The following is a 13,609-nucleotide window of genomic DNA, read 5'->3' as shown; positions in this document are numbered from 1 at the left end:
AAGCAGTGGCAGTTAAACTGCAGCACACTTTGCTGAACAGCTTTAGAGCAGAAAATCTCTTCTGTTTGCTGCCTTCCTTTAGGTCATTAACATGATTTATTATGAAGCAGGAAATTAGGTACTGGATATATCAATATTGTTCAGAAAATTCGATTCCATCATTGCCATATAACTGCTTTATCTCCAACAATCTTGTAACCATAGTAACAAGATTAGAAAGTATTCCCCAAATGATTTTAAATTCTTTTCTTCTTATTAGCAACACCAAACACTGAAAAATAATAGTAAATTACTGTTTTCCAGTTTTCCAAGGCATTTGCAACTCATGAGTGATTCTTCTGAAAGTCTTAAGTAAACAGATGTATTTTAGCAAATTTTTCCAATAAAATTCTATTAGCTGAAAGAAAACAAATGCGTTCTGTTGGAATTGTTTATGTGAATGACAGTATTCTTAGAAAAGGGAGGGTTGAAGAGACATCTCTCAGAAAAAGAGACAAATCTGAAGTGCTGTTTTCACTTAATAGTTTGTTAGGACATCAAATACATATCCTTTTTTGAGAATTAATATGCTGTAGCTTAATAATTCATGGACTTGCAATGAAAGCCCTTTCATTTAATGAAGTGCTGCTCCTGTCATTACTTTCTTTGCTGAGGTAGGTTGGTGTTTTTCCCTGAAGGTCAGGATTGTGCCATTCCCCCGTGCAAGCCATGAATTTAATCAGATGTTAAAACCTGACACCTGCAGCCACCCATTCAGCCCCAGCTCAGCAGGGTTTTTCCACATTTTCAGGAACACCAGAGGAGCAGGAAAACTGGAGGTGTCTGTTCTGTCAGGATCAGAAGCAGCTCTATTATGCAACTGTGATCACATATTTATCAAATATTGTGTTCCCTCCTCAGTACTGCTGGTGGAAATTAATTCCTCTTCTCTGGGTACTAGAAACTTTTCTTTTAATTTAATGCCAAAATTTATATCCATTAGTTATTACACCAGGGTATTCCTTTCACTTAAATCATTTGGATTTACAGAAAATGCTTGTGCTAGGCAGAACAAATTGAGCTCATATATACTTCTACCCAATCTTACCATACTTGGACTATAACTTGATTTTTTTCTCTAAACCCAATCTTTGTTTCTTGATGGATTTCAAAGAGCTTTATTTATTGCCTAAGTGCTATTCATAAATAACACCCTTTTCCACCTCTTCACTTTTCTGCCTTGTTTGCTTCTTGCTTCTATATCCTCATCTGTGGATATGCCTTTCCCGCATGGAACTTTAGCAGAATGTTCTCCTTATGTGCCATCAGACTTATTCAAGAACTCCGTGTGTCCCTGTAATTCCATCTCCTCTCTGAAAAAGTTCCTCACCCACTTCAGCAGTCACTAAAATATTCTTGTCTTCTGGACAAGTCAAAATTCTTGCTGATGACCATTTCCTGTTTTCTGACCATGCTCTGGCACAGCACAACCTTTGCATTTGACATGGCGATGATTTGAAAACAAGCAATGGGATATTAAAAAAAAAAAATCCTTAAAAATCCAGCAAGTGCTTCCTGTAGACCCCATGTCTAGTTCCATAATGAGAATGCATTTTTTTGCTTCCACATCATTTTTAGTAACTGAAACAAAGATTCAGACCAATAGTTGGGATTCAACTTTCAACCTTTTCCAGTCACACAGATCTCTCTCATGGTGTTGGAAAGGTTTTGAGGTTTCTGTACCTCATCCTCTCCTCTGTGAGCACACACAGGCTTGGGCATCCATCCTTGCCAGGTCCTTTCCTCCTCTGCTTCTCTTTAGACTCCCTCTCATTTTTCTGCTTAATTTTCCAGTGGTACCAAAAAACTCCTTAATTCAGATTTTGTTTCACTGTTGCTCCTCTCTTGTGTTTCTCATGTCTTCCTCTAACCTATAAACCTTCTCTAGGTTCTCTTCCCAGGCTGAGAGATCATGATCATCTCTTGACACTTAAGTATTTTGCCTGAAGTTTGACATTTTTATAGCTGCTTCTTTATTCCATGACAATTCTCTCTGTGAAGCATGCAATTTATCGTATATAAATAGTATAGCCACTCAAAAATATCAGCTTCCAGCAGCTTTTTACATGCAGTTTTCTTCAGCTTCCTCCCTTCTTCAAGTGTTTTTCTGCTGCTGCTTTAACAGACAAGATGCATTTGCTCTTTGCCTTAAATTCACATCTCAGTGCAGGGAAAAAAACCCTACTTCCTCATAGATCTTAAAGATTTTTTTATCCTGTTTGCAAACCTAGACCACTTCTGGTCTTGAGCTTTTGTTGGGGTCAGTCCTGCCATGTAAGTGCAGCCGGATCAGGGGTAGAAAATATAGAAAGTTTCTGATCCAAAATACCTGAGCCACATCCACCCCCACTCCCCCTCCAAAAGACAAATCAGACAAATAATAACAAAAAAAAAAAAATCTTATGGGAAAAAAATAACGTTTTGGGTTTGATTTATTTAATAATTTCCTGCAAAGACTCCTGTGTACCTCTCTTTGTGTTCTGCCCTTCACTAAACATAAAACGTCCTGCCAATTTTTACCAGGACTCTCATGGCTTCCAGATTTTACCTGCCAACAATTGCAATTCTCATTCCTATGCAGGACAATTCCTTTAAACTGAAGAATAGAATCCTTGATTCACCATTTGTCCATCAATAACATGAAGAGCAAATCCTCTGAGCCTGGATAAACACAGTCTCACTTTGCAGGTGTCTTTCTCTTCTGATATGTGGAAAAAGAGCTGAGACTTGTTGAGCATCTCCACAATTCCCTTTGTGCTCCTTGGGGTCTGCATTAGTGTGAGGATTAAACTTCAAAAAGCTCCATAATCAGTTAAAGTGTCTCATTGTTTTGTAGATGCACAGAACCACCACTCTAAGTTATTATTAGGAAACATTTCCATGGTGTAGTGGAGAATAACCTGCCAGTGGAAGTACAAAATAATCCTGCATCCCACTGTTTTGTATTTCATTTGACTTCATGTGGACAAATAAACCGGAAAAGCAGCATATGGAGAGAGACTAAAAACTGAATATCATATCCCAGTGCTCTATCAGCAAGAGCTAAACAAAACACATCAATAACAGTCAAGGGTTGTAGCCTGGGCCATCTGGTGACAAAGGCCCACATTACCAAGGTTGTATTAAAATGTTTTAATCTCAGTGTTCTCCCTCAGGCACGAAGCATCGTATGCAAAATCTTAAATCCTGCTAAAAGGTGATACTTCTCCACCTACAAACACAGCATGCCTAGGATAGATATTTAATTAAGAGCTACCCTAGTGAAGGGTGTGGAAATGGCAAGGCAATAATCCAATTCCTGATTGGGGATGCTGGAAAGCCACTAACAGCAGAGAGAACAGGCTTGACACATGTACTTCCTTGTTAAACTAAATCCTAATTGGAATTTTTTGTAATTAATTTGAACAAAATGGTCTTTTCACTGGTCCAGTGCAGTATTTCCTTCCTGATATACATATAACAAAAATTCATGAAGGAAGTCCTCTAAAACTCCTAATTTTTTTTGCCTTTTATGGTGTGTTCCCTAACTGTGAATTAAAACTCAGTTAATAGTTTTCCCCCTGTTCTCCTCTTTCCACACATCTGTCCTGCTCCCCACTAAGTGCTAATCAACATTTCACCTGTTGGCTGCTGCAATCACTTCCAAAAAACCTTGTGCAATTCCAGCCAGCGCAGCATGGGGTGGAGAGCAAGAGGAAATCAGAACAAATTAATAAACCACACTGGTAATCTGCTAAAGCAGGGGAAAGGAAGGGAAAGGAAGGGAGAGTAAGAAAGAAAAGAAAAATATCACACTGGAAACTTGACTTCCATGTGAATACCCAGACAGGCTCACATGGTGGCTCCTCACAGGACAAGTCATATCTGAAATTATCACTGGCATCCATTCCGTGCAGTCAGGAAAGCTTCATGTTCCTTCCCATTTTTAAAACCCTGTTATAACATGCAAATTACTCATTCTCTGGATGTTTTGCCTCTTCCCCAAAACACCATAGAAACCACAGCTAATCTACAATGTCCCTCTGCAGGGATTACAGCAGAGCAGAGATAGCAAAGGGTTTTTTCCTGAGGTTCAGGAAACACCAAAGCCCAGCAGGAGCTGTGATCCATCAGTCCATGTGCTGCCCTGAGAGGCTTCTGAAGAGATGAACCCCAAAATATTTTGGAAGAGGGAATAAACGTGCTCCTCACACCTTACAGAAGTGGCCAACTAAGTGAATTTTTTAAAAATTCATGAAGCTAGGGAAGGTTGATGACAAGTATCTAAATTTAAGGGAGGGAGATGAACAACTTCTTCTCCAGCTTGTGCAGGATCTGAAACAAGTACAGGAACCCATACCCTGAGTCAGTACAGACATTCATTGTACTTAGCAAGACCTCACAGCCCATCTTATGAAGATTTGTCACAAGTCAAAAAGAACTGAAATAACTGCTTTTCTTTTCAGCATTGATTTTGACTGAGTTTCTTCCCTACCATCAGTATGCCTGAGATGCCAAACCTTTTTATTTATTCTTTGTTCAGCATTCAGTTGCAAATTACCACAATTGACCAAGATTATGTCATTCCATTATCTTAAATACCTCTAAAATTTTGTCTCCTATGACACATGCATAATCTCTGTTTGCAATATACTCCAGCCAAATTAATCATCCTAAATTGGAGCTATGCTGATAAAACCCCATAAAAGATTGTAAAAAATATGACAGCTCCAAGTATTTCAAGGTGCTGATCATTTGCAATACCTATAATTTAAACACTAGTTGAGGACAGGTTTCTCAGGGCCTTTGAAAAACAGCCTGCCAGATGCTCTCACATTTCTGTCTTTGTACATCCTCTAAGGCACGTGTGATCCCCAAGAAGCACTTCAGGAACAGGAAGAAATCAGGATGAGAAGATGCCAGGAAAACATTGCAATACAAAGAGGGCCTGGTTTGTCTCCTTGTGCCTGAGGAGCCCAGAACTCCAACCTTAAACTCCTGCTACAAAATTCTTAATGAAGGAACTTCTACAGAGAGACTCAGCTGCCTGAGATCCAAAAATTCAATGTTCACAAGCAGAAGGGATGGAAGAGGTAGGAAGAAATCTGGATTGCTACCAATGTGATAGGCTCTGCAAAACTATAAGAGTAATAGATAAATTTCTTAATATCAACATTTGATCCAGTTTTGTTGACTTACCTTGCCAACTAATCTGGGGAATGGAGGTCTTTGATTTTCAGGAATTAATATTGGAGTTGCCAAAATAGCCCTTTTTTGTCTTGGAATTCCAAGGTTGCCTTCTAGTTTTATGATTTCCTAAAAAAGAAAAAGACCAGTTAGTAAAACTTCCGGATATTCAGCTTTTATTCTCTTTCCCTGCACCTTGAGGCAAAATTACCATGAACTACCAGATTCTCAGTTTAGTATTATATATTTTCCAGCAGTTAGTGATAACATATCAAAGCACAGATTTCAGCTTTCAGGTTACTGTGTTTTTTTCAGTGGCAGTAGACAGCCAATATTCATTTTGTGCTCATGCAAACAAGTTATAAACCTAAGCAGGTGTGTCTGTAATCCTAAACTGATAGCTGGTTAAATCATAAGCCTTTAGCAAAGTCTGGTTTACCTCAAATACTTGCACAAGAGCAGTAAAAAGCCACACTTCAAATGTTTGTAGAGAGTTTTCTCTAAAGATATGTATGATGATATCTCAAAAGACATAGATGAGGATAGACATCATCTACACTCAGTCACTTCACAGCCCAGGCTTTCAATCAAACAGAGCAAAGTGAATTTGCAAACACAGTCTGCAGATAATGAACATTCAATCAACACCAAAAGCTTATAACTTAAAATGAGACACCAAAGTCCAGGTGTAACTTAAAATATGAGCAAGTAAGCTGTTTGTGTTGGATGTTTTGTGTTGGGGTTTTCTTTCTCTTAGAGAAAGCTTCATGCTATGCTCTCAGAAAGAGCAAAAACCAAAGTTGTTTGTACATGGGACTCCTTTTCTGCTGCATTTTCTGGAGCCTTTCTTTCTATCAGAGCTTCAGGCAGCTCAGCACGTTATGAGCTGCAGTGAACTCTCCAGAGTGGCCTCTGGGCCCTGGAAATCTCTGCCCACCACACATTTCCTTTCCTTTCTCTTCCCTTCTGCTCTCTGATCTGCTCAGTGATCTCCCTGCAGGAGCTGCAGCTTCCCAGAGACCACGTTCCTTCCTTTGCTTCCTCCCACACCTCTTCAACTCTCTTCTCCAAGCACACTCACTACCAAGGTCAAAAAAGCCTTTCCCCATCTCCCAAAGCTCTCTCTTGATCCAAGCCCCTTTTTTGGAAGAGAAAAGACAATAAAAAAAAACCGACAAAACAAACAAACACCGACAAACAAATGAAACCAAACAACACAAACCGACCAAAAACCTAACAACAACAAAAAGTCCAGATTTGCAGTGTATTGGGAACTGTGGAATTGAAAAATATTTCAATCACTGCTTTTCATCCGGGTTGTCATGGCAGTTTTATAAAAAAAAATATCACTATTTGAATTAAATGTCTAATTCCAGTAAGGCAGTTCTATCCTACAGATAACACTTTGCTCTCTTAATGCAGAAATTCCAACACCCAAAATTTTCAGTCAATTCTCAAATCCATGTTTTTTTAACAACTGATTCTTCATTAAACAGTGAAAGCATCGTCCCTAGGCTGAGTTTTTATAAAACTTCAATGCTGAATGATTTTTTTTGGTGGCACAATCAGGATCCATCCGCCAGGCTCTCCACAGGCTGCTCCTGCCTCCGCCTGTAACACCTCCTGTCAAACGAGCCTCTCACCACAGAACTCTGCCCTACCTCTGCTGGCTTTAGCAACATTTCTCAAATTTGACAACAAGCAGGAGCAAGGGAAACTCAAGTTTTCACCAGTTTGCTTTAGTCATGATAAGTCAGAGAGCAGTGGTAACAACACAGAGAATCCCTTCTCACAACGTGTCCAACTTTCATAACATTTTGAGGCTCCCTCTGGTAGAGCTCCCAGCTCTCCCAAAAGCTTTGCCATTTCTCTCTAATCTTTCAGTCTGAAGGCCACTCAGGTCCCTGTTTTTGTCTTTCAACTCCTCTCCCATGAGTTTTCCTTAATAAAATTTCATGAGAATGTTCAAGATAAGAACAGTTGAAGTGTCAAATGAAAAGAGCTGAATCCTGTCCAAAGGCAAATGCACAGAGCAGTAAAGTTTTCAAAATCACACTGTAAACACAGAGGGGCTGAGATGATCCTGAGGAGCAAGAGTGACTCCCAGGATGGACACAAGGAAACCCCAGTTCTTTAGCTCAGCAGCAGCAACATTTATCTGATCACACCCTTCAGTTCTGCTCCTGCTCTCATGGTTTCCTTCAGCTCCAGAGGATGTAGGGATCTGAACAAGACAAATCTGAATATCTTCTCCATTTACAAAGACCTTGGAGTCTTTGCGAATGAACAAGACATTCAGATTACTTATCTTTGTGTCATGGAAAGGTTTGGGTTGAAAGGGACCTTTAAAAGCCATCTAGTCCCACCTGCAATAAGCAGGGATATCTTCCACCAGATCACTTTTCTCAGAGTCCCATCCATGACCTTGAATGTGACACATTTCTTTCTGAGATAGTTTGAACAGGAAAAGCAATTTCCAGATTGTTCAACATCTAGGGCTCACAATTTTGACAGCCATAGGCCCATGAGCAGTTAGCTCATCATTTGCCCATGACAGGTAATCCTTACACTTTCCCAAAGGTTCTCAAATTGAAGAAAAATTCAAATTATATTCAATGAGTCATTCATCTAAAGAAGCGAAGTTCTAAAGGAAAGAGGTAGGGAGGTAAGACTTAAGGCCTTTAAGTCCAGATTTCTAAGCAGAACTTCAGAACAAAGCAAAAAAAAAAATAGAATTATTGTCTTTTGTTTCTAAAACATTTATTCTGTTTCATGGAGAAGGAAGTTCTGCAGATTAAGCACAGAAATGTAAGTGCTTCTCTGAGTGTGTTTCATATTCCTCAAATCTCACTGTGGTTTTCTAAAAACTTATTTCCTTGTGATGATTTCTTTCTTATCACCCCCTGGTGTCTAACAGCAATGACTGATTAAATGAGTGGCCAAAAGCAGCACTAGGGAATGCAGGTAAGCAGAGGAGAAGAAAAGGCCACGAGTGCTTCACCAACACATTAAATAATTGACTGGTGCCTGTTGTTATCATGATTTCCACATTTGTAAAGAACTAAGAAAAAGGAAAAACATTTTGCTCAGTGCCAGGCAGCTACCAATGCAGGTTTGCTCCTCAGTCAGTGTAAAAGAAGGAATCTGCCAAGGAGTCTGACATTACATGTCCATTTAACACCTGACTCAACAGCTAGAGCACTGGTAACCCTCATTCATGGATGGATATATTGTATATATAATAATTCTTACTGGATTCACTTATTTAATTTCTTGGAGAAGAACTGGTGACCCTCATTCCTAGATGGACATATTGTATATATAATAATTCTTACTGGATTCACATATTTAATTTCTTGGAGAAGCAGCTCACAAGGGATATGAAATTACTCCAGACATAATTGGATATTTGCTTCAAACATTCTTAAAATATCAGGCTGGCATTGTCACAGCAGTGGTCTTTTGGACCGTGCCATGAGTGAAGCCACACAGGAGTTCTCCATCATCTTTGCTGGAACTATCTGATCAAAATTACAGAGGCTACAACAAGTCCAAATGAGGATTTTTGGCCTTTCCCAGGTGGGTGTGTCCCACCAGCACCCAGACATTCAAAGGCTGTGGTCACATCTACTTCCCACAGATGCTGCCTTGTATGAAGTACAGGAACATAAAAGTGTCTGTCCACAGACACCCACCCATAGGCAAAATTTAAAATAGATATAATACCATGAGTACATGATGGCCTAAAAAAACAAATAATCAATATTTTTGTTTGTTTTTGGCAGGTTTTCTAAACAAAAATGGTAGGAGATAAATCCTAACAGGTTCATTATTTGTACTGCTTAACTACAATTTCATATCTGTGATCACTGTATTTCACATGGGCAGTGAAATATACTTCTCATGGTCAGTGGATTATGATCAGAATCCAACTATTACTTCACTGCCACCATTTCATAACCAACTTTTACACCCTCTTTTTGACTTCCTTAATTTCTCCTTCTAGGCATGGAATCAGTTCAGCCATCATTTAGCTGATTCACTGGCAATAAAGTTTGATTTCGGTGGATATTCTCAGTTCAGTCAGAGAGAAAAAGAGAAAGATTTCTGCCAGGCTAGGCCTGGGGAAAATCTTTCTTTTTTTCTCTCTGACTGAACAGAGAATATCCAGAGATTTCCTGTTCCCAATAAAAAAGTACCAAACACAACCTCCTCATTTTTCCAGCATTTTGACTAAACTTGAATTGAGAGATTCCAGTCTGCCCAAACCACAATGCCATGCAAGCAGAATTTCCCTATAGCTTTCAAGAACTCTCCTCTTTGTTTTGTTTTTCCTTCTTTTTACCAGGCCTTCTTGCAGTGCTTGAATATTTGAATGAATGGCCTGGTCACTCTCCAGCAGAACAAACCATTACTCTTGGCAAAGAAAATTTCATTAGAACTTGTCATGGGAATAGGGTGGCTGAATTCTGGAATCGATTTGTCACAATAAGGGTTGGAAACACTGCTGGAGTGGCAATCTGTAATCCACTGTGGTGACCAGAAAAGTGCTTGAGTTTCTCGTCACTTAGTTGGTCTTATATTGGTTGATGGTATAAAGTTGATGGCATAAAATGGGGTCAGCCCTAAACACAAAAAATAAAATTAATTGGATGCTTGTTGCAAGCAAAGCTGGTTTGAAATAGGGAATGGAGGGTGGTAATCTGAGGTATGTTGGTCTTCCTACAAAATAACATCACAAAAGGCTGAAAAACTAGAATTATTTGCAAGTGAACACAAGAAATAATTTTTATATAATTCTCAGTTTAAATTTTAAATCATGCTGTAATACTTCATTCCTTTATGTATACTATTTCTATCATCAGAATATTGTTATCATCAGCAGTATTGAAGTTAATTATTTCTGAAACATATGCCTAAACCAGAAAAATATTTTCACATGTTGTTAGTAATAAAAAAATCTCAGAAATGTGCTGGAACTTTAAGTTAATGAACAACTGTTTAAACAAATAATGAACTCAATGAATACATTTAAGAAATTTAAAGGTCAATGGCACTCACACAAACATCTGCTCAAAAGTAATCTGTCCTCAATGCCCATAAATGTCACCCTAAAAATCACTTTGTGTGCTTGGGAAGAACAAACCCAGCTAAAATGCAGCTGGCTAAGGTATTTCACAGAAAAAAGCTTCCAAGCTGGTGATGCATGGTCAGATACAGCATCTACTGGAAATTGCTGGTGAAACATGATTTAATCACTCGGGGTGTTTCTGCTCCTGCCATTGTTCTGTAAGTGGAGAGGCAGAGCCTCACACTGCCCATTTCTGGTACATTTATTATCTGCAGACACACTTGGTGATCTCAGCCCTCAGCTCTGCTCCAGGGCCCTCCACCTGCCTGGCCCAGGGGTATTTTTATAGGATGAAGACTCCTGTTATCTTTAGAGGAGTCAAAAACATAGCTGAAAAAAGTTCTGGTTCAAACCATTTGGTCATATATAAATCAGAACCATTTTAATGACAATATATTCTAGAGTGCTTTTAATACATAGGTGACAAAACTATGGTGGAGACACATCTGAATTTTTACTTTGTGAAACAATTCATTCCATTATTGCCCTGAACTTCTGCAGTATCTTTTGTGGTGGAAAAGTCCTGTATCTAATGAAATATAAGTTTCATTTATCTACACACCTGCCTTATTCTGTGACAGAGGAGAATTTTTCTAAGATGAAAACAAAGTACCACTAACTTTGCTTTAGCCATGGGATTCACCTGCACTGAGAATGATACACTCTTCTTTTAAATTCACATTTCAGGCTTTTTTTATCATCATTTAGAGAATGTGATTCTCATTTTGAAGCATATGTGAATCACCCGCTCTTAGAGGAAAGCTCATATTGGTTCAACACTGCTCATTAAATATAATGAGGTGTCCCTTATACACAAACAACCAAATATACTCTGCCTGTCTCATCTGTCAGACACAACTGAAATATAGGTTTGAGGAGAAAGACAATGGCTGAGCTTATTCCTCTGTCTTCACCAGGATAGATTGGACACATCACTTATCACAGGTAAAAATACCTTTTTCTCCATCCCCACTGTGCTTACACTTGTGGCAAAGCAAATAAAACCAGACTGCTTCTCCTGCTTTTACACCAGGAGAAATGAAAAATTCCTAAAGATGCCCCAAAAGCTTCAGCACCTCAAATAAATGTGACTGAAATAAGGAAAGCATTTTTTGATGTCATTGCCTAGGTGTGAAAGCCTTAAGAAAAGTATGCTGTAATAAAAATTTACATTAAAAATTGGGTGTTTTAGTTTGGTTTTTCTTTCACTTAATGAAATCATCTGCTTTTGAGTGAGATACCAAATTGCAACTGAAAATAGAAACACAGTGGAGATCTGAAGCAATTAAAATCTTGCAAAAATCTGTTTCTTTTGAGACTTAACCAAAGCCATGTGTAAAATACATTGCAGAGCATGGACACAAGACCTTAACTTCTTACTCTCAACATTCCTGCTCTCAATATTCCACTGAGTGTACTCATTTCTCTGCTTATATTGGAAGAACTCAAAATTCAAGAGTCCTTTTAACACTCAAAAAGGAGAAAGAAAACATAGAACACAGCTCTTAGTTCTAGGGGTGATAAATGAGTTAAAGATGAGTTTTTGTTGGGGCAATAACCTACATGAAGCCACAAAATCTGCAGATCAGTAGCACACAAATGACAGCTCCAAATGTGGAATAACAGCAGCAACCATGAACAAGCAGTTCCACATTTCCCTCCTGGGATATAAGGACAACTTTTCTAATAAAGTTTATTTCTTATGTAAAATAAATATTATTCATAGCAGAAGTTGTTTCACCTTGCTGAACCAGCTCTCTGTGTCTTGCTGCAGGGCAGCCAGCTCTAAAAGTGTGCAGAAAATTAACACATTTTATACCCTTATTCTGGGCTCAAGTGCTATGGAATTGACTGCATTGTAACAGTGCTGCACAAAAGCAATTCCATGATAGCCTAAAGCAAAAGGAGTGTGTGTTAAAGCCATGTGTGCTGTTAAATGATGCAGCAGCTGCAGTCCCAGAGCCCTGCCTGAATGGACACGTAAGTCACATTTCTCCCCCTGAACAGTTTGGTCACTTGACCTGTGCAGGTGCATCGCTGGGCACCTCCAGGTGAATGCTGCTCTTTGCACAGCATTAATCACACGGAGGACACCCATAGATCAATTTTCATTTACCTTATGGTGACAAACAAAAAAAGACCACATTTGTTAAGAGTATGAGAAGTCTGTTTCTAGTTGGAACAATCAAGGTGAGTTTAACTGAGAGGGACTTACAATAATTTCCATTTGAACTGGCACTCTCTTGCATGGATTATGTTGCAGTCATGTGCCTGCACACCTTCCTCCCTCCTTTCCTGCTCTACTAACTCCTAGCAAAAATAACTTTGCCCAAGACTGCAGAGCAGAGCTGAATTGTGTTTAGATCACACTAAAAAATCTGTGTGTATTCTATCAGGCCTGAGAGGAATAGTGGATTTGTCTTTCCAAACAAGCAGTGGGTCTGCTGCTAGATAAAACTGGCACTGAGAGAGAAAAGAAACAATGGGAAGGATTCCAGTGATTGATGAATGAAAAAAGATATTTGCTTTTACAAATAAGCTTTAGGTTTGCTGGTAAATGAAATTGGATATTGAAAGACAAAAGAAACAATGGGGGAAAACCCTAAATTCCATAAGAATTAAAACTTAAATGGGAGGGTTATACATTAGAGGGAAATCTTTGGTATCAGGCACATTGGGAAGTCTGAACCTCTCAAGTACCTCAGCCAGTGGGGAAAGAGAGAGGGAAATGTGGGAAATTGGGATAAAAAGGAGGCTGAGCCCTCCAGAAGTTTGAAAGACCCCAGGAAAATGCCCCATGGAGTCTCCCCTTATTTGAATAAACTCTCTGTCTCCTTTTTGGACATAAAGTCCTGGTGTTTGTGGATGAATTTTGCTAACAGGCCTGACTATGCATGCAGGGTGCTCTCCAGAGCTGCATTCCTGAGCTCTCCCGTACAGGAGCTGCCAGGCTGACAAATGAAGCTGTGGTATGTGATGAAGACAAAATGCACATTTAGATCCAGGCTCCAGCAAAGCTCCTCAGTCACCAAGCTGGATTTCAATCTGGTTGAAAGAAGAAAAGTTTAGTGCATTAATCCACTTCACTGCTTGGTCCAGCTACTCGGAACAAATTAATTAACAGGCATTAACTGAGTCCAAAAAGCTGAAATCATGGTGAATTAATCCACTTCACAATTTGGGCTGTAGTTTTACTCTTCAACACAAATTAACAGGCAGTAACTGCTCAACAGCAGCAGCTTAACTCTGCTGTGTGGCACAATAAAGAGACAG

General features: G+C 39.1%; 1 protein-coding gene across 3 annotated transcripts in view; it reads right to left on the bottom strand.

Moving 5' to 3' along the window:
* CDH13 (cadherin 13) overlaps positions 1-13,609 on the bottom strand; it is a 453,057-nt gene that overhangs the window by 260,346 nt on the left and 179,102 nt on the right. For all 3 annotated transcript variants that reach the window (XM_072934294.1, XM_072934293.1, XM_072934296.1), the window contains one exon: positions 5,218-5,334. In XM_072934294.1, the coding sequence (XP_072790395.1) occupies positions 5,218-5,334 (117 nt within the window). The remainder of the gene's footprint in view (positions 1-5,217; positions 5,335-13,609) is intronic.

Source organism: Taeniopygia guttata, chromosome 11 (genome assembly GCF_048771995.1).
Source record: "Taeniopygia guttata chromosome 11, bTaeGut7.mat, whole genome shotgun sequence".
Taxonomy (NCBI): Eukaryota; Metazoa; Chordata; class Aves; order Passeriformes; family Estrildidae; genus Taeniopygia; species Taeniopygia guttata.
Note: the sequence above shows the minus strand (reverse complement) of the source record. Positions and strands in the feature narration are given on the sequence as shown.